The sequence below is a fragment of the Gallus gallus genome, chromosome 4, assembly GCF_016699485.2.
Source record: "Gallus gallus isolate bGalGal1 chromosome 4, bGalGal1.mat.broiler.GRCg7b, whole genome shotgun sequence".
Classification (NCBI taxonomy): Eukaryota; Metazoa; Chordata; class Aves; order Galliformes; family Phasianidae; genus Gallus; species Gallus gallus.
In genome coordinates this window covers 32,218,837-32,238,887 of record NC_052535.1, presented here as the reverse complement: position 1 = coordinate 32,238,887, position 20,051 = coordinate 32,218,837, and the positions used below count along the sequence as shown (strand labels likewise).

At 36.3% G+C, this 20,051-nt stretch overlaps 1 protein-coding gene across 14 annotated transcripts in view; it reads left to right on the top strand.

The window, feature by feature from the left end:
* Nucleotides 1-20,051, top strand: part of IQCM (IQ motif containing M) — a 184,443-nt gene that overhangs the window by 99,291 nt on the left and 65,101 nt on the right. For all 14 annotated transcript variants that reach the window (XM_040699165.2, XM_046941242.1, XM_040699157.2 and 11 more), the window contains 2 exons: nucleotides 11,116-11,207; nucleotides 19,945-20,012. In XM_040699165.2, coding sequence (XP_040555099.1) covers nucleotides 11,116-11,207; nucleotides 19,945-20,012 — 160 coding nt within the window. The remainder of the gene's footprint in view (nucleotides 1-11,115; nucleotides 11,208-19,944; nucleotides 20,013-20,051) is intronic.

Here is a 20,051-nt window from a genome sequence, read left to right as displayed (position 1 = left end):
ATTTTTGTCAGCATTTCTTACTCAGGACCCTGGAGAGACATACCACAAGTGCCGCAGTGTGCAAGTGAGGAGAAATTGAAGGGAGAGGAATACGAGTGCTTCTCTCACTGTTCTCTACCAACTTTCATTAAATAAAGCTCATATAAGTGATAAGTTACAGGGGCAGTAGATTGGATTGAGTCAGTGTAAATTGTAGAGTGGCCTGATTCTTTTCTTCTGCAGGTCCACAGCATCCTGCAAGAACCTAAGGGGCTTGAGGATTGGCATGGAGTTTTTCATCTCTGCTTCTCTCAGCAAAAGTCTGAAATCTTTTGCACAGAACTCTGAGGCTCTTGTTTCTGTTTATTTTCTGCTATAAGTTGTTCCTCATATAAAGGTGATTGAATGCAGAATATTTCTCTTTCAATGACCTAGATAGTTAAAGGCTGAGTTAAATCAAGGGTCTAGCTTATCTCCATCAGCCAAAAACAATCCAAGCCAAAGGAACCGATGACAAATATGTGAAAAAATCAAACATATTTGATGATAAGGAAATAGTGCCAGAAACTTTGTACTGACTTGGTTCATCCTTATTCATGAACAAAGATGAGTCACAGTCAAGTATTGGCTTGAACTTAGTTCAGCTTTTTCATTCTGTTGCCCACCTCTATTTCTGTCATAAGGAATAATGATTTTCTAGCAGAATATGAGGAAGCAAGTTGGAATTCAGCTTTTGTCTGTATGCATCTATATTTTTTAAAGACAAATATGCTCAACAAAGAGAAGTTCAGCTTCTACAGTTGAAGTTTCTTTAAGTAGGTGTAAACAGGTCACTGTAACAGAAACGTGACCTGTTTTGTTGGGAAGAGCTGGTAACAGTACTGATGTTGCCCATTTTAGCATCATTCTTAATGATGAGCGATGTGTTTTGAGTAAACCATTTGAATTATACTTAGAAAATGTAATACTGTGATTGGAATATCTGTAAGACCACCTAGCTTTTATGCTTGGACTTACTTAATAAGGTAATGCTGCAGCCTCCACGATGGTTCAAAGCCTGATTCAGGTACTTCCCCTCCCCCCCCTCTTTTTTTTTTAACCGAGTTCAAATAAGTGTGCTTTTTCCAATTCACAGTTCATTTATATGGCTTCATAGTTAGGGTATGACTGATTTGGTAGTGGATAGAAAACAGGATCTTGGAAGCCATATATGCCTAAGTATTTGCCAAACCTGCTTTCCACAGACAGGTCCTAAATGAAAAAATATATTAATATTAGCATTTCTGAATGCACTTTTGAAAAATAACTTTTACAACAACAGTCATTTTTCCTCTTTTAGTTTAACAGATGACACTAATAAGAAATCTGTTTTCTGAATAAAAGACTTGATGCAGTAAAGGCCAGAAGCTGAAAGGCCAAGTGCTGGATTGGTACTGCATTATCTGTGACAGCTGAACAGTTCTGAAAATCTGATCTTTAGAGCTGAAGGACTGCCAAAAGCTGGAGGCCTTAGTATGTGACTTGGGCTCACTTCTAAACATTGTTTGATGCAGAATCACACCAAAGTGTGCTCAGAGTGAAAACATCTGCACCCTCCTTTTTCCCTTTAAAGAGACACTAGCTAGTTTTTGGGCTTCAGTAGAAGCATAAGACTAGCTCCAGTTCCCTTTTGTGTGTCACCATTTTAGGTAATTCTGTAGTCAGTCGCACCTAGGTAGAGTGGAAAGAAAAAATCATTTTTCTGAGGCTGTGATGGAATTTCAGTCCTCAATATGAGTGGGTTTTTAAAAAACAATCAAATTACTGCTGCTTGCTTCAGGCGCATCTGCCTATTTTTTTTTCTTATTGTATAAGAAAACTGACAGATTTTTCTGTCAAAAAAAAGGGAAAAAATGGTGTCTGATGAAGTTGAGATCATTTTTAAATTCCATTGTAACTATCTTTTCAGTTAGGGGCTCCTAAAATGGTGGAGTTATTGGTAATTAACACGAGGTATAATTTCAAGCTATCTAGCACCGTTTGTGGGTGTTATGTTTTTTCGTGGCTTACTTCCATCTTACCACAGGAAACTCTGACCTGGTTATTTTTCTTTCTAGATTCAGTAGAGTTCATGGTCACATCAGGAAAAAAAAGCCAACATATTTGTTTAATAACAAAGATACAAAAATCTGATGGTGCTTTTTTCAATGGGAAAGTGCGTGAAACACTTTCATTTCATGAAGGAGAGCGTTAGCTGGAAATAAGGTTTGAAGGAAGGAAAGGAGAAAAACACTTATAGCACCACAAATTAGCAGTGAATTTTCCAATGGAGACTGAATCTTAAAATAAAAAAGATGAGGAGATTTCACATGACCTTTATGAAGGATACTCACGCAATGTATTGCTTAGGCACTTTGATGTTTTGTTGATACAATCAAAGGCTTTTAAGAGCAAATTAGAAATAGCAGAATTTTGAAGCATTTGAAAAAATCAGATCAGTTTGCAGCAGTGATGAAATAACTTCTGCTCTCCTGACCACAGCTGTGGTTGTTTGAATTACAGTCTTTATTCTTTCCTCTGTTTCTTCTGCCCTAGTATTATTTCTTTTTTCTTCTTTTTTTTTCATTACAGCTTAGTAGAAAAGCTTTACTGATTGGAACAGGATTCGGTTTGGAGATTGCAGCTTTGTATGTATTTCTAAAGGTTTTATAGGCAATATAGGCTGTATTTTTAGCAGTCTTCTCACATGCCTATTAAATACAGGGCTGAACAATTGTAATTACTGAACTAATACCAAGGTCTCAAAGTAGGAGCATTCACTTCAGTGAAGAGCTGCTGTGAAAGTCCATTTGAGAAATAACCCATGGTGATGAGATGGAGAAGGAGGGAAAGAAACTGCAGTTCAAAGGTTTTTTTTTGTTTTGTTTTGTTTTTTTTTCTTAGAGGGAACATAATCCATTCATGTGTATACTTGACTCTTTTTCCTGTTTCATTTTCACTTCAATAAATTAGGCCCAAGGAGGTTCCTTGAGGGCAGAAGCTGAATTCTTTAATGGAAAGCTTTATATGACTGATGTAAAGAATGGCTATGAAATAAAGTATCACTGAGTATTTGGAAATGAGCCGATGTAGAAAGAAGTGAAAGAGGAAGATTAACTTCTAGGTTTAGGATGGTGGGGTTCAACAAAATCCTCCAAGGTGCGAAAGGAGAGATCTTACGAAGTGGTAATAGAGACACAATATCATTTCTCAACTGAAAGCTTTATGGATGTTTTCCATCAGTGTTCCTAAGCCAGTGCAATGCTAATGAGGCACCCCTAAGATACTCAGATATGTGCTGCTATAACTTGTATTTTATTCACTGTGAAATTGTATACCTAATATCGCTTTGATGAATGTAGAGTGCTGTAGAAGCATGTTTTCACTATTTGCAAGCACTAATTGTACACTGCAATGGAAATCTGTTTAAATATCTTTTTATTTCCCATGGTATATTTGTGCTTCTTCAAGACTGTTACAAAATAAGAACTTAGAATTTTAAGGTTTTCCTTTTACTTTGTAAATGGAAGTTTTCTTGAGAAACTATATATATGTATTTTAAGGAGTTTACTTTCTTTTTGACATAAAACGCATTTTTGTTATCCTCTTTGGTTTTTTCTGTGCTTAAGGAGCCCAAAATGTTTTGGAGGTTATAAAAAGAATTAGTGAAGGAAATAAAGAGAAAAAGGAGTGTATTTCCTTTTCCCTCAAAATATCAAGAGTAAAGTATGACAGAATATTTGTCACTGATATTGCTCATTTATCCTAACAGTTCACATAAGTCACTTTTTGTCTTTTTTTCTTATACAGAAATATACAATAGATCTCAACCTTTTCTAGATCTTTATGTGACATGCTAAAACATTCTCAAGCATCTAGAGACAGGTTCAATGCCTGGTAACTGGATTGCTTTGTAGGTCTTCATCATCTTTAAGTAGTGAAATAAAATTTTCTCATACACACACGTATGCAGATGCATGCATGTGTGCATGTAAAACCAACCTCCCTCTCTCCATTTGCAAATTCTCTCTATGGGAATCCTATTTGTACGTGCCATTCAGATTAAAGACATCATTCTTGCCCCTGGAGAGATGTGGGTATGCTAAATAAGCAGCAGAACTGGGTGAATTATATTCTGGTATCATAGGTACTTGAAAGAAGTTTTAATATTTCTAATGCATAGAAATAAAGCTGATGAGACTATCTTTTAATATAAATAGTTAATATGCTCTGGGCTGGATAAATAGACAAGCACATGCAATCTTGATTCTTCAAAATATTTACTATTGGTGGCTCCTATCAAGCTTGATTCTGAAGTTTAGAAAGGATGTATATCTTCCTTTTTTTTTTTTTTGACCAAAATACAAAAGACAATCTGAATTGTTTATGAATTGGAATATACTTTGAAAAAAGTAACACATCTTTAAGTAAGAGTAAATTTGTTATAACTTTATCATGAACCCACTCAGTTGCAGTGTATATCAGCTTTACCACGTTTTATCAGGTTTTGTGAAGCAGAGAGCACAATTATAGAAAGTTCAGCGTATAGAGGGGATGTTTATTTCAAGTGCTTATTATTCAAGTGTTATTTATTTCCAGAAATGATGTTTTCAACCTGAATTGGCAAAAATATTTTGCATAAAGTGTGCAGCAATACAACTACCTTTTCTAAACAAAATAGGGTTGTTCTTTTCACTTGTTAAATCAGCTTTAGCAGTTCTTAGAAATGTCATTTAATAAATGCCAAGCTAATTATTTGTAATATCAGCTATGAAAAGCAGACTTTCGGCACTTGCAGAAGCTTTTCCTTTTTATTTACAGTCTGTCTGGTACGTTTCTGGTAAACAAATTGGTATTTTTTGTGAAGACAGTAAACTATTTGCAAAATACATACCTTTGTTTAGACTGTAGAAGAATGTTTCCTGATACTTTAATGAAAGGAAATGAGGAATATGTTTTTATTTTAAATAACCATTTTTAAAACACCTGGCTGTATTACATGACAGATGAATTCTAGCAAATAACCTTAGCCTGGCAGGGACCAATACCACTTCTGTGGGGAAGACAGGATTGATTATCTTCTACCTACAAGATGTTGCACTGGGTCAGGTCAGTCCCAGAGATGTGTACAGACTGGGGAAAGAACTCACTGAGAGTGGCCCTGCAGAGAAGGACTTGGGACTCCTGTTCTATGAAAAGCTTGACACAAATCAACAGTGTGCGTTTACAGGCTGGAAAACCAACTGCATCTTGGTCTGCATCAAAAGAGAGGTGACTTGTAGGGAGAGGGAGGAGATTGTCCCCTTTTATTCTGCCCATATGAAGCCCCATCAGGAATACTGCATCCAGACCTGGGGCCTTCAGCACAAGAAAGACATGGGACTATTGGAGTGAGTTCAGAAGAGGGTCACAAAGATGATCAGAGGGCTGGAGCTCCCACAGCAGGCAGGTTGGAACAAGATGATCTTTAAGATCCCTTTCTTCTATTATTCTACACCAAAGGTACAATTATTGCAGATTCAATAGCTATTTCTATACTGTGAAGAATTACATCTTATATTGGCCATTTGGCACTGGAATTATATTTCCAGCAGTAGCTGTGATATTAGGAAGAGTAACAATCCTGCTTTTGTTGAGGAAAAAATGTTAGCTGAAAGAAAATAATTTGCAGTGTTGCAAGTGGAGTGACAGCATTAGTGGACAAAGGGAAGGTGATCGATGTCATTTACCTGGACTTGAGCAAGGCCTTTGACATGGTCCCCTACCACAACCTTATCTCCAAATTGGAGGGATGTGGATTTTATGGGTGGACCCATCCAGTGGATAAGGAATTGGTTGAAAGGCTGCAGACAGATGGTGGTGATTAATGGTTCTGTGTCCAGGTGGAGGCTGGGTAGTGAGCAGCATCCCCCAGGGGTCTGTCTTGGGACTGGTGCTCTTTAACATCTTTATCAATGACATTGATGATGGAATTGAGTGCACCCTCAGCAAGTTTGCTGATGACACCAAGGCATTGGTGACCAGGATGACCCAGGCATTTATACAGACTGGAAGGAGCAGTCCTTGAGAGTAGTCCTGCAGAAAAGGACCTGGGGGTCCTGAGGGATGAAGAACTTAACATGAGCCAGCAATGTGCTCTTGCAGCTTGGAAAGCAAGTGGTATCCTGGGCTCCATCAGAAGAGGGGTTGCCAGCAGGGACAGGGAGGTGATCGTCCCTGTCTATTCTGCCCTTGTGAGGCCCCATCTGGAGTATTGTGTCCAGGTCTGGAGCCCCCAGTACAAGAAAGACAGGGAGCTGTTGGAGAGGGTCCAGAGGAGGGCCTCAAAGATGATCAGAGGGCTGGAACACACCCCCCTATGAGGACAGGCTGAGGGAGATGGGCTTGTTCAGCCTGGAGAAAAGGCTGCGGGGTGACCTCATTGCAGCCTTTCACTACCTAAAGGGAGCCTGTAAGCAGGAGGGGAGTCAACTCTTTGAAAGGGTAGATAACAGCAGGACAAGTTTTAAGTTGAGGGAGGGAAGATTTAGGTTGGATGTCAGATGGAAGTTTTTTACTATGAGAGTGGTGAGGTGCTGGAACTGGCTGCCAGAGAGGTTGTGGATGCACTGTCCCTGGAGGTGTTTAAGGCCAGGTTGGATGGGGCCCTGGGCATCCTGGTCTAGTATTAAATGGGGAGGTTGGTGGCCCTGCCTGTGGCAGGGGGGTTGGAGCTCGATGATGCTTGAGGTCCGTTTCAACCCAGGACATTCTGATTGATTCTGTGTTTTGTCTACATTGACAAACCAATCAGTAAAAAAGAACGAAATCAGTGGAAGTATAAGAAATCAACTAAGAGCTTCTATAATTGCTAGACTACAAAAACAGAATTCTTGCATTTGAAAAACCTTAATAAGCGCTGAAGTAACTTAAATACATGTCTGCACGTGAAAATAAAGATGAGTGCAATAGTGGTATGTTGGTTAAATCTAGTTTACATTGGTAAATGTAGGGTAACAATGCAATAAGGCAAACAAGCTAGCATAGGTTGAAAGTTGAAATGCTAAGTGACAAAAGATGAAACAGCTTGAGAATAGAAACAATAATTTTCGAATGATGAGAGCTCCAGTATGTATATGTCAGCAGAGGTGGCTCTCCTTTTGTGAAGTGGCATTGTCCATGTCAAAATAGGCAATGAAATGTATTCTCAAAATAAAACAGAACCAGAGGCTAAAAAGTCAGGCTTTAGTAATACTGTGGCAAATAAAAATGCAGTTTGAATCCTGGACATTTTAGGAAATCCCATCGGGTTTTAATTGTTCTATTGATATGCATGGAAGTTAAGTTCTTAGGTTGCTTAGAACCTCAGTAGACAATTGAGTTTTTGTTTGCTTTTAAAGTTGCCCTTAAAGAAATTGTGTTAAGGAAAAAAGCTAATCAGGAAACATTTTCAGGTTATTTTTTGAAAACAAAGTAGTTTCCAACAGATAAATTTCAAAATGTCATTCATTTATGTAAATTTTCATAAGAATATCCTAATTCCATTTTGGCATCAATCATCAGAGACATACAGAAAAAAAATATATATATATTTTGCTATGGAAATTTGTTTAAAATAAAAGTAATGTAAGTTGCAGTCTAGACAGGGAACATAACAACATAACAAGGGAACATCTCATATTTGTTGCACTGATGATCCATAACTTATTTATGCTATCCTGCCAGTGTAAAATACATCAGAGTAGATACAAACTTCAATATGAACCTCATGCATTATAGGATTGCTTTATATTTCCAGATTTTGGCCATTATTTTTTTCCCGTTCACTCTCAAAACTCTTATCTGACTTCATAGACAAAACAGGAATTCTTTGAATTGGTTCTCTAGCACTATGTTATTAAACTAGCCCCACCCTCCATTAAAGTTATACATATACCTGAACAATGAACTTCTAATCATGTCTATCGTATCTAATCACTTCTAATAATAAACTTCTAATTTTATCATCTAGCTAATACTTGCTTGTAAGCACTATAGATTAAAATGAAATGTATTTTACAGGAGAGTAGTTAGCTGCGAGTTTTCATTAACTTCCTCCTCTTCCTTCCAACATTGATTTCTGAATTAAAAGAGGAACTGGGAAAAAGTGCTTTTGGGAGAAGCTTCGTTTAAACTCTGGCTTTTCTCACCTGATTATTGGATCACACAGATATGTATTTCAGGAGATTCCTGCAACAATGTTTGACTTTTAAAAGACCCATAGAAGTTAAAAGTCCTCCTGTTTGAGCTTACCGAAACACTCTTTGTGGGAAGAGACTAGGTAAAAGTGCATGAGATGAAAATGGTCATGATCTAATTCAGAAGTGTTACTTGGGAAAGTATAATGAGCAGGAATTTGTGTCTGTCTCTCTTCCTCTCTTTCTTTCTTTCTTTCTGTTTTGACACTGGTCCCTGGATTTGCAAAATGATTTATACCTGTTTTTTCTCACAGGTTTTTTTGTTGTTGTTGTTGTTGTTATTTCTGATACTTATTGAATTCTCAGGCTCCAAGGTAATGGTTGTGTGGGTAACAGAAAATCACTTTTCTAAGCTATGTGAATAAACTAGGTAACAGAGATCCCCAGCACATTCCAACATCTCTGCATTAGGATATTGCATGTGGTCACTACATAATTTCTTTATCTTTCTTACTGAGCTATATCAGGCATTTTTCATATATGTCTTCATTTAGTAGAGGAGGGATTGATAAAAAAAAAAAAAGAGGAAATAAGCAGTGTTCTGCAGTATTTCCAAGATGACTGAGATTTCTAGAAGTAGCTCAAATAACCAAACTTTGCAGTGAATTCCATTAGTCAGGCATTCATGGAGAGAGTTAGAAGCTGTAAAATCCAACCCACTAAAAAAAAATGCTTAACCAAATACATAAAAGATGTAAAAGAAAGAGCTGTATCTTTAAATCCTATTCCCTGTTGCAAGTAGGGGCTAAATATTGTTTAGTTGCATGTTTTCTAATGGTATGCTGTGCCTGCTCAACCAGATACAGAGCACCAAATTAGCTGTTTTTTTCTTTTGTAGTCTAACAGGTCACTCAATCTTAAGTAATTTAGTACTTAGGAAACTCTTCTCTCCTGGGAGCAACCAAGAGACTGTTTCATTTCCCTGCAGAAATAGCAGTTATGTTAGAGAGAATGATGAATCTTGATGGCAGCTCCTAGGTTGGCAGAAGTTACAGGAAGTATCTGAAAGAGCAGGAAAATGACCTAAGTCTTAACTGTTTGTAGCACAGCTTTTTTAGTTTTCATTCCCTAGTGCTTTTGATCTTTTTCCATCAGTGAATCCATAATGAAATTACAGAATTTTTGTTGGTTTTGGATAGAGAGATAAGATCTTGTGCCAGTAAATGTAAACACTGTGACCTGTAGAATAAAAGAAAGCACGTTATTTTATTAATTATGAATATAAACAGTTGTGCAGTCCTGGCCACAGCATTCCAAAAAACATGTGGCAGAAGAAAAATGGTCCTTCTACAGTCCAAAGCCTGGACAAAATTTATCAGGAAACACTTTCAGAAAAGATGACTATACTACAGAAAGGGAATGGTTTAACAGGTATGTATGTCTCAGGCATGCTAAGTAGGAAGGAAAAAATTGATCAAGAAATTCCATCTTTGTGTGCTCCCTTCAGTGCACTGTGAAAACACATTTGAAAATTAACTCATGGTAACAAGGGATGGAGATGGAGGAAAACAAAAGGGATTTCTGAACAATAAAGTAAAAATCCATACTTTTCACAAAATTGTAATTACTTTTTGAGATTGTTTTTTCAGGTAAATTATTGATACCAAATTGTAAACCATCAAGAATAGCCAGAGTCTTTATTGATTATAACACTGTAAAGAGCAAGTCACATTAAACTTTGTATTTGAAGAGTTCAGCCAACCTAGAGAGGAGGAGGAGACTGTAGATATCTCTGTACCTATTTATATTTAAAATTTTCTCATAAGTGATTAAAGTACGCTACTTCTGGAGAATGAAATCTGGACAAAAAAATGTTGATCTTTTTCAGTATGTCTGCTCTATTTTGATGTGAATAATAGGCGAAACTTGCCTATTACTTTTTACTAGCCAAATTTTATTTGGTTTTCCTGAAATGATTTAATCTTCTGAGGTATCTTTGATCTCCCTGATACTGTAGTGCACTCACTGAAATCAAGGTTGTATTTTCTTCTAAAAAGCAGAAAATTCTTTCACTGTGTTAGTGTCAAAATTTCTGTGATATAGGTTAATTCATGCATTTTATGGAAGAACTGCTTACAGATGTACGTTTGTGCAAAAAAAAAAAAGTAAGATTATTTATTTTTGAGAACTTTATAGTTAATTTATTTTACAATGTAATCTGGCAACTCATGATCTTAAGTAATGCATGTATTTTTTTCAGTAAATGAAATTGTATTGGAGGAAAGGATTTAGTGTAGTTGAAGCTGATAGGGATAATTTTTCTTAGAAAAGTTATGTATGTGTACTTTACCATTAGGAACATTTTAAAGATATTATCATATTAGAGTGAGAACTACATTGTGAGTTGTCCATATATACATTACACTGACTATGGTGGAGTTACAGTTAGACAAAATCAGACTAGCTCTTTAAAAAGCAGCTCTGTTCCTGTTTTTAGCCTTAATCTGGAAGAAGTATAAAAGTTAAGTAATTTTCAGGAGACAAAAGAACAGGAGGTCTTGCAGCCAGCATTGCAGCCAACAGCTTTGAGAGGAACAGGAAGCCATGCTAATTCTTTCCGTGATAAGGTGAATGGAAGAATGCCGAGCTTCTTTTATGCTTTTCTATAGAGGCTATCTGGATAAAATTAGGCTTTCAGTTTTTCCATTGAAAATACTGAAAGGACTGCATTAAAAGCTGTGCAATGAGATTCTGACTTTGACATTTTGCTCATTGATCCACAAAATGAGCAAGAGAATATTTGAAGTGTTTTTTGGAAACTCCTGACTCACCCCATAGGAGGTAGACATCAATTCCACTTCCACAATTTGAAATTAGGAATTCAATAGCTTGAATGCAAATAAATAATGTGAAGTAGTTTAGATAAATGATACATTTTTCAAAACCACATTAATCTTCTCAGGTAAAGCATACCGGGACTGGAGAGGAATGGTTGCACCAATTCCTGTGAAGGAGGATGATCAGATGAGTCAAAAACATGTGAGACTGAAGAAGGTATGTAAAGTGACTGAATGTTGGTGAGGATAGATCAACTCTGTGTACATTACAGATTAGAAATATTTTAGTAATCAACTTCACTTCCTATGTGAGAATTTATAACCTATACAGTGTTATCAAAGCCCAGTAGCAAAGCTCATAGTTGGAGAAGTAGCCAAGTTTTTGGGTCCGAAACATTATTAGCTTAGTAAGTATCCTTCAATTATTATGAGAACTATGCTCAACCAATTACCATGGAGAAACTAGTTTTTCACAGGTTTCCAGAATTTACATCATCGTGACATGGCTATCATTGTTTTGCAGATTTGATATTTACAGTGCACTATCCAAAAGTGTAAGCTTTTTCCCAATGGCTATTAAAGCTGAAATTATCTGACCCAACCTCATGAAATGTAGTGCGTTAACTGCGTAGCTAAAATTACCATACCTTTATAGTAATTTTAACAAGTATTTCTTAAAAATATTTGAACATTTCAAAGACTACTTATTTTCAATTTTTTGTAATTACAAATGAGGTTATGTCCATGAATAAATAAATGTGTATTTAAGTTTTTTCAAATGTTAATGTATGGTGACGCGCAGTCATTGTATGGTTTTGAGTTACAATCATTAAATGTTAAATATAATTTAAGGTAGCATGCAGCTGTTGGATATAAATTCCATACTTAAAATTGTCTCTGTGACCTTAGAAGTCAATAGGTCATATAATCATAGAATGGCTTGGGTTGTAAATATATTTTAGGCGGTTGGATAACCCTTGTGAAGTCTGAAAGGCTGGCAAGAAACAAGAGTGGAAGGTTTCCTTTTTCTTTAAATGTTTCTTTTGTTCTTAAAAAGGAACCTCTATCTGTGAATAAAGAGAATATAAAAGATGAGAGGAGGTTTGATGACTTAAATTGAGTCAGACAGGATTCTGGGTAGTGGCAGTTGAAATTTTATCACCTCTTGATCTGGGAGATGTTATCCCTAAAAGCATCATATAATTATAGCTGCTTTTAAATGATTCATTCTCAGATAAATACAGTTGGATAATTGTTCTCTGTATTCTTTGGAAAGCACTGTGAACACAGGCTTTGCATAAACATGAACTTTTATTTCTTTACTGTAATTCAGTTCCATTTGTAAACTGTCCTTAGACTCAGTTAATTCATGAAAAGAGAGTGACTTTGAACAGATACATTTTTATCTGATAAATCCAGGACTTTCCTGCTGAAGGTAACTGTACCATTTAGATATACAAGATATTAAGCACTTTTTTTTTTTTACCTAGTTATTATTATTTTTTTCTTTAAACTCTTAGTACTTCTGTGGGAAAACAGCTCTAGTCTCTTTTGGTGGCTAGAAACCTTTATCATTTTTCACGCTAAATTTAGGCATGGCTAGTTTGTACTGACTTCGTATCATGCCAACGTTGTCATTTGGTGTTAAGGTTCTTCTCCCTTCTTGACTTGTCACGCCCACTCCTGCCTGAATCAATTGTGTCCACTGTCAGACTTTATCTCTCTGGGCTGAAAAAGGTCAAAATACTTCTTGTTTCCTCTCATCTGAGATGCTCTTCATTGCACTGATTATCCTAACAGCTATTTCTCTGCATTTTACGCAGTCAGTGCTTGAATGCTGAGTGACCATACGGATGGACAGTATAACACCACGCATGATAGCATGGGTTTCTAAGCATATTAAACATCTCATGTTTGTATTTTGGGGATTCCTCGTTCTCTGTCTTAAAGTGTATTTTACAAGTGAGTTTTTGGAAGTTAACTGCAAAATTGTGCCTCATATTGTTACTTCTGGTTTGAAAACTTCACTAGGAAGTCTGGTAGTCTAAAGATTTCTTGGATGATATTGATCCATAAAGACACAGAGTCTAGAATTTGGTTTGCAATATTGAATAGAATTTTTGAAGGCAATGTGCTTTGGGAGGACTATTCTGCTAATATTTCATTAGATATTTTCTTAAGCAGCACTAAACGGTTAGAATGATACAAGATTCCAGGGGCAGGCACAGTAGCAGCATGTCTCTAGAAGTTAATTCAATGAAAATACTGTATTCTGAAGCCTGTTGTCAATATTAATGGCATGCTCAAGGAGGTCATATTTAGTCTCAGGTACAAGCTGGTGGACTGATGGTGACTAAAAGCTAAATGAAAGCTTGCCAATTATATGTGATTATCAACATTGTAGTTCAACCTTAAGAGGCTAACAATGAGAGTTCCAACAATCACAATGACTTAAATTTATGTTAAGGCCATTTTAGCTATGCTGAAAACAATTGCATTAGGAGGAAACAAGGCTGACTACAGTGTAGCACTTACGGAAAAAATTCTTATTCCAGCAAGAATAAGCTAACATTTCTTCTACAAGGAGCAAATGACTGATAAATATACCCTGCCTTCAGGCAAACCCTGAAACTCTCCAGCTGGAGCATTTTCCTCCAGAAATGAGTTTCAATGGTATTTTTGTCAAGAAGAATTTCTCAAGGCCTAGCATATCTGCTGTGGGGAGAAAATGAGAAAAGCAGAAATGCTTACTCACTCTTGAAACCAAACTTGCAAAGGGTTTATTTGGGTAGGCTGAAGTTGAAAATCACTGTGCTGATTCATTCAGGACATTGTGTTTTATATGACTTTCCAGCAACTTAAGTGAATCCTTAGGCACTGCACTAGACTCTCTTGATTTTTTTACAACAGAACAAAACTAAGCTACAAAATCTTGAAATGTTCTGATGTCATGAGTGAGCCTGCAGTGAACACATGATCCAAAGACATGATGGTACTCTTTCTTTGTGTAGATAACATAGCTAGGATATCTCCTCCAAGGAGGCTTTGATGATAGGCCTTCATTGCCAGTAGAGTTAGGTTGTTCTTATAGCTGATTCTGAAGGACATCCTTTCAATTATTTTTAACATCTAGTCAGTTTTCTATTTACAATAGCTGTACTCCTGGTAGGTGAGTTGCCAAGTACACTTACATGATTCATGGCATTTATATGTGATGAAATAAGCTATAGTACCTAATCTAGCAAGAAGGAAAGCTATTAAAATATAGACAAGAAGTGAGGAAGAAAGACTAGAAAGCATGTCATGCACAGACATATTTGTTACTCAACATTTCGCATGAAAGATGATGTTTCGGAATATTTGCATATCTGACTGTATGTTATTATTAATGAGAAGAGGCAACATAGATTGCTATGTCTTATAAATCTGAGTAAAACAGTGAGGGTGCTCAGAAAGTGCCCAAAGCTCTGCTTGTCTATGTACAAGAATAGGCTGTTTCTTTAAGGTGGGTTTTATGTATTCTCTGATAAATAAAACCAGTAAGAGTAGTTCATTAAACTTTAAGATATGCTTAATAAAATCTTTTCCAAAAAGGTACATGAGGAAGAAAGGGTTATAGATAAGGTATTACCACACCATAATATCTGTTTTTTAATTATTGATTTGTTTTCCTTGGGAAGGGGTGGGATATAACAGCGATGTTTTAAGTACTGAGATAGCTTGGTTTGCTTGTGATTTTCCCTTTATTACAGTTTTACACTTGACATAAAATAAAAGACAGTTATTTAAATCTGAAGCTCTTTCAAAGCAAGCTGTGAATTAGCTGTTCCTGAATTACGATTCAAGGCTGACAGAGTTCAAATTCACCAGTTTAGACAGGATATCGTAATAATCTGAATTGAACAAAATGTGAGACATCCTTTTCCACTCTATGATCTGTGATTTAAAATAGAGTGATCAGCTTCTATTCTTCCTATTGATGAATGATGCAAGGTTTAATGAATGATGCAAGGTTTAATGTTCCAGCATGCTACTGTAGGTGTTTTTCCTATACTACCTGATAGGCTTAGCAGAAACTCTTTGTAGATAGTCCAAAACAACCTCTTTAGTGCACTTTCTCTTGATTCTTAAGATTAACCTTAACCATACTGTCTGTTCAATAGTTACAACCATTGAGTTCTTGTACCGTGACAGTTCTGTATCATGCCAATCAAAATAAATTAATTATTTCCTCGTTACATCACCTGTCTGTATTTCTCTACTGCCTCTTGATTTGTACTGCAATTGGTAGCTATTTAGGCTAATGATTACGCTATATTTATTATAGTTAAACAGTGTTCATCCTCATGGGGCCCTGAAAACAGGACTAAGATCTTGAGTTTCTATGACATGATACCATATGGCTGGCTATATGGTACCATGGCTATAATAAACAAGGTAGATCTTTTCTCTGGTTGCAACCTAGTCACCTCTTCCAGTGCTTCATACAACCCTCTTCAACATCTTCTGGGATGCTGTGATCTATGCTTTCATTTCTAGTGGTATTTTATGTTTGTGTTTTTCTTTATGTCGGCACAGAAGACTTAAAAGGCTTTTCAGTCATTAGAACTGCGAATTTTAGAATGCTGCATTTAGCTTCTCCTCAGTTACAAAAATACTAGAAATGTTACTGATGTTTAAATTATTTTTCATACTTTTTGCAGATTAATGAAATTATTATGTCCATATCTATCCTGTTCTACTAAGAAAACTGTAACTATTCAGAAATAGATCATGGTCTCCATGTAAAAGAGGAAGCATGCAAGCAGAGCTAGAGTCAAATAAATTAGTTTCCTACTCCAGTTCTGGAGTAGGTTTCCATGCAGACGTTATTCTTAAATAAAAAGTTACTTTTATTCCAGAATAATTATTCTGCTCACAAAACAGCATCAGCTCTGAGACAAAGCTGAGACTTCTAACACTTGGTAAGTTTATCTCTGAATTCCTGCTGTGCAGATGGCACAGTGGGCTGGGGAGCAGCAGGACTGGGAAGCAACAGAGAAGTTGGCAGGTTGGTGAAGAAGATAACAGGTGGCTTGTGAAGTGGAAGTAAGGTCTTTATTGCAGGCCACACTTGTCTCAGGCAGAATAAAACTTTGAATTCAAGGGAGTGAGGCAGCCTCAGATGAAAGCATGCACAAGCTGCTGGTCCACTGTCTTACTTTCAGCTGGGATGGAATTTTTTTCTTCAGAATGTCTGGTATGATGTTTAGGTTTGGTTTGCTAGGGGAAAATTGATTGATAACAAACTGATATTTAAAGTTGTTGCAAAGCGGTGTTGTATAGAGCCAAGGCCATTCTCAGTGAAGGGCCCAAGGAGCTGGGAGGACACAGTATTAGAACAACTGATTTAAACTGACCCGAGGTGTATTCCATACCGTATGACATCATGTGGAAGGAGTTGTGAAGAGAGTGGAAGTTCATCTTGCTCTCTTTGCTCACTGGGGGGCTAGCTGGGCATCAGTCTGTGGGTGGTGAGCAATTGCTTGTGCATTCCTTGTTATATACATTCATATAAACCTATATATACATTCATAAGAGTTATAGCTTTTCTCTATCTTAGTAAATAGATTTATCTCAACACACAAGTTCTACTTTTTTTTTTTTTTAATTGCCTCCCCTCTCCCACTGGGGAGAGGGGGGAGTACATGATTGTGTGGTGCTTAGCCTCTTGCTGGGTTAAACCACAAGAGTCACATACTGGAGACTTCAAAGATGGTTTGGGAAGTAAAGGAAAGGAACTATGAACTTTTGGATGGCCCGGGAAGAAATGGGAAATCTAGAGGGAGTAATGGTTGTTTGAAGGATGTCTGCATACTGAGAATGTGGACCGGCACAAACCGGATTGTGGAAGAAAAATACTATTTGCAGTCTTCAAATGAAACCAGCTTTTGTTTTCTTCTCTTTTTTCCTCCACTCAGCAACCTTATCAGAGTACAGATTGCTGCAATAGCCAATTAAATTCCTTCTGCAATTAGGAGGCAGGAGGCTGAACTCAATTGGCAAGTGGCTCATCATAATGTGACGTGAGAACAACTCACTCCGATTCAAACACATGCTTCACTGCACTGTCTTATGTGGAAGATTCTGAGAAGATAAAGCCATTTGATTCTTTTGTTAAAGTAGTGTATCAAATGTTATGGCAAGTGCAGATTGCAAAGAAAACCTTTGTGTATATTTCTCATCTTCTACTTTTCAGGGATTGATGACATGATTTTCCTTACTGTTAAAAGGGTACATACTTCAAACTAAGTGGCCAACTTACTTTAAGAAAGTAATGTAAGATATATCATACTTTAAAAAGAATACTTAAGAAAGTAAGGTGAAAAATAGCTTTCTCCCCGCTTCATTAGGCTTTGTATGTAGCAGACTGCAGATCAAAGGTTATCTTTTAAACTGTACATTTTTGAATTAAGCAATGTTTACATATGTTTGACACTTGATTTTTTAATATCAGATATATTTAGAGATCTGGTCCTGGGCAAATTCTTATCATGTATTCTGTATTCTGTATTATCATGTATTCTGTATATTCTGTAGTATATTAATTTCCTTTGTCAGCATTACATACCAATAAGCACAGCTGGAGAACCCAAGAATATCTCAGAAGATATCTTGTAGCATTAGGTAAATCTAATGCTCATTACTAAGATATATTTGAAGCAACTTAGAAAGTCATCAAATATATATTTTGCACCGAATTAATACATTTATACCCAAAAATGTGCAAAATCACTTTATTGTTGGACCTTTGCCCATAAATTCATTTTTGGAGAATGGCTCTTGAGGTCTTACGCAGATAGTATGTGTATCTCACTTCTATGTCCACTTTTTTTCTTCTATTTTCTCCTAAGCAGCTGGTGTTAACACTCAGACTGTATAAAATTATCAATTCACATCTCAATTGCACAAGAAGTTTAGTTTCATCTTCATATTAAATCACTGATGGTGGCTTTATTAGACATTGTCTTGATATTACACAACAGGAACTAAGAGGTAGACTACCTGCCAACATGCACTTCACATGCTGGACAGGGTTTCCAAATGAGTGAATGGGGCTGATAAAATGATGGATATTAACCACTCTAAATCTGGAAGAAATCATTTTAGGATCCACATTCTTAGGTAAAAAACAGGTTTTACCAAAACATGGTAAAATAGTATGAAAACCAATCAAACTGACCAAGGCTGCTCAGTAATAACAGATAACTTCTTAAATAAATTACCAAAGAACCACATACCTATAAAAATCAGAAATTAAATAAGGCTATTCTTGATAATGTGTATTCATTTTAACTCTCCCTGGTGATAACATTTAATTGATGGATGATAATCCAACAAAATAAAAGGGTGTACAGAGCCAGGCCTAATAGCATTTACTTGAAGTGTAGTAGCTTCATTAAAAAAAAGTGTTTTGCTCTAACATTTGGGTAACCCATACCTCAGTGGTTGAAATCTGCAATGCAATTCTGTGCACTGATGTGCAAACTTAAAACTGGCAGTCTTTGATTAAAAAATGGTAATCAGTGTCTCGCATTTAGGCTCTGTGTGTAGATTTGCTAAATACCATTCTTGAAAGAGTGGTTAAGATATACTTAATGCATTGCCAGCATTAATTTAGCACATACTATTAAGATTTTTCAAACTAAATCATATTTTGTTATTTGCTTATCAAAACATTCTAGTGACTGCAAAATTAATGAATATGTTTTGTGGAGGGAAGTACTCTAAAAGCGTATACCTGGATTTGCTCTAAATTTGGCATTTTCACACAGTTCAGAATTTAGAATTATTCTGATTAGTTTTCTCAAATTCACTCTAAATGGACTCTAAAATATAGTTGGAGGTTGTGTATAGGAAGAAAAACAGCTCGGGGGGTGAACAAAAAACATCTTCATGTCTGTGTGCCTTGAGACAGATAGCAGTGTGAAGAGACGCTACAGTCAGGAGTTAGTAACAATTCATGACAGAAGCCAAGCATATCAGACCAGAAGAATCAGAGGAAGTGTTATCCCATGAGCTGAGAGAATAGCATGTGAGCTGGACTGAGATAACAGGAACGGAGCAACGTAGAACCTAGGGTAGTAGATAATAGGCAAGGCTAGTACACAGTTACATGTGAGACTGTAGTTTCTGTGAACAAGACTAGGGACCATGATGTAGCCAATAATATGTGGGATGGTAGCATGGAATCAATAGGACTAGTCTGTGAGTTTGATAGGTGCAAATCAGCTGTCCTTAACTGACTGGGAGATTCCTGATATCATCTGTAGTACTGATAATCTAGTTGGAATTTACTAAGAACAAGAAAACATTCATGTAGCTGGCTGCTGATCAGGACATAGTTCTTACTACATCCCTCGTGTGTGCATATTTTAATATTGCATGCCAATCAGACTGTCCTAAAAAAAAAAAAAAAAAAGTGTCTGAAATGTAAAGTGTGAGATTGGCAGAGGTCATTATTTTTTATCAGCCTTTCCCCTGCTTTCAAGATTTTATTGCTGCTCAGTTACATTTTAGTTACATCTCATGATACTGAATCAATGGGTTGTAAAAACGGTATATGATATTCATCATCAGTAAATACAGCATGAAAATATATATGAGAAAAGCCATATTTCATACTAGAGAAGGACAACTGAGATGAGTTATAGTTACGTTATTCCATTATATGCTGTTTTTTTCTTTTACCAGAGAATGTATTCTTTTCAAGAGTTAGCCAAAGCAGGAATACAGCACAACAAATACTAACAAAACTCATCTACACAAGTGGTTCCATGAGAAAAAACATTTTGTATTTGTGTCTTTTTGTACTGATTAGATGAGACAATGCTATAATTAGAACAAAGGGTAGGTAAACAAGGAGTACCTATCCATCTAATTCACTAGATCTTTCTTCTCTTCTGTCTTTCCAGATAGACTTCCAAACCAAGAAAAAGAAATGTGCTGCACCGGGTGGTAAACTAGAAAGGAAAAAGTTGAGGTGCTTTTTTTCCTATTAATCTCCTGTTAAAATGGCAGA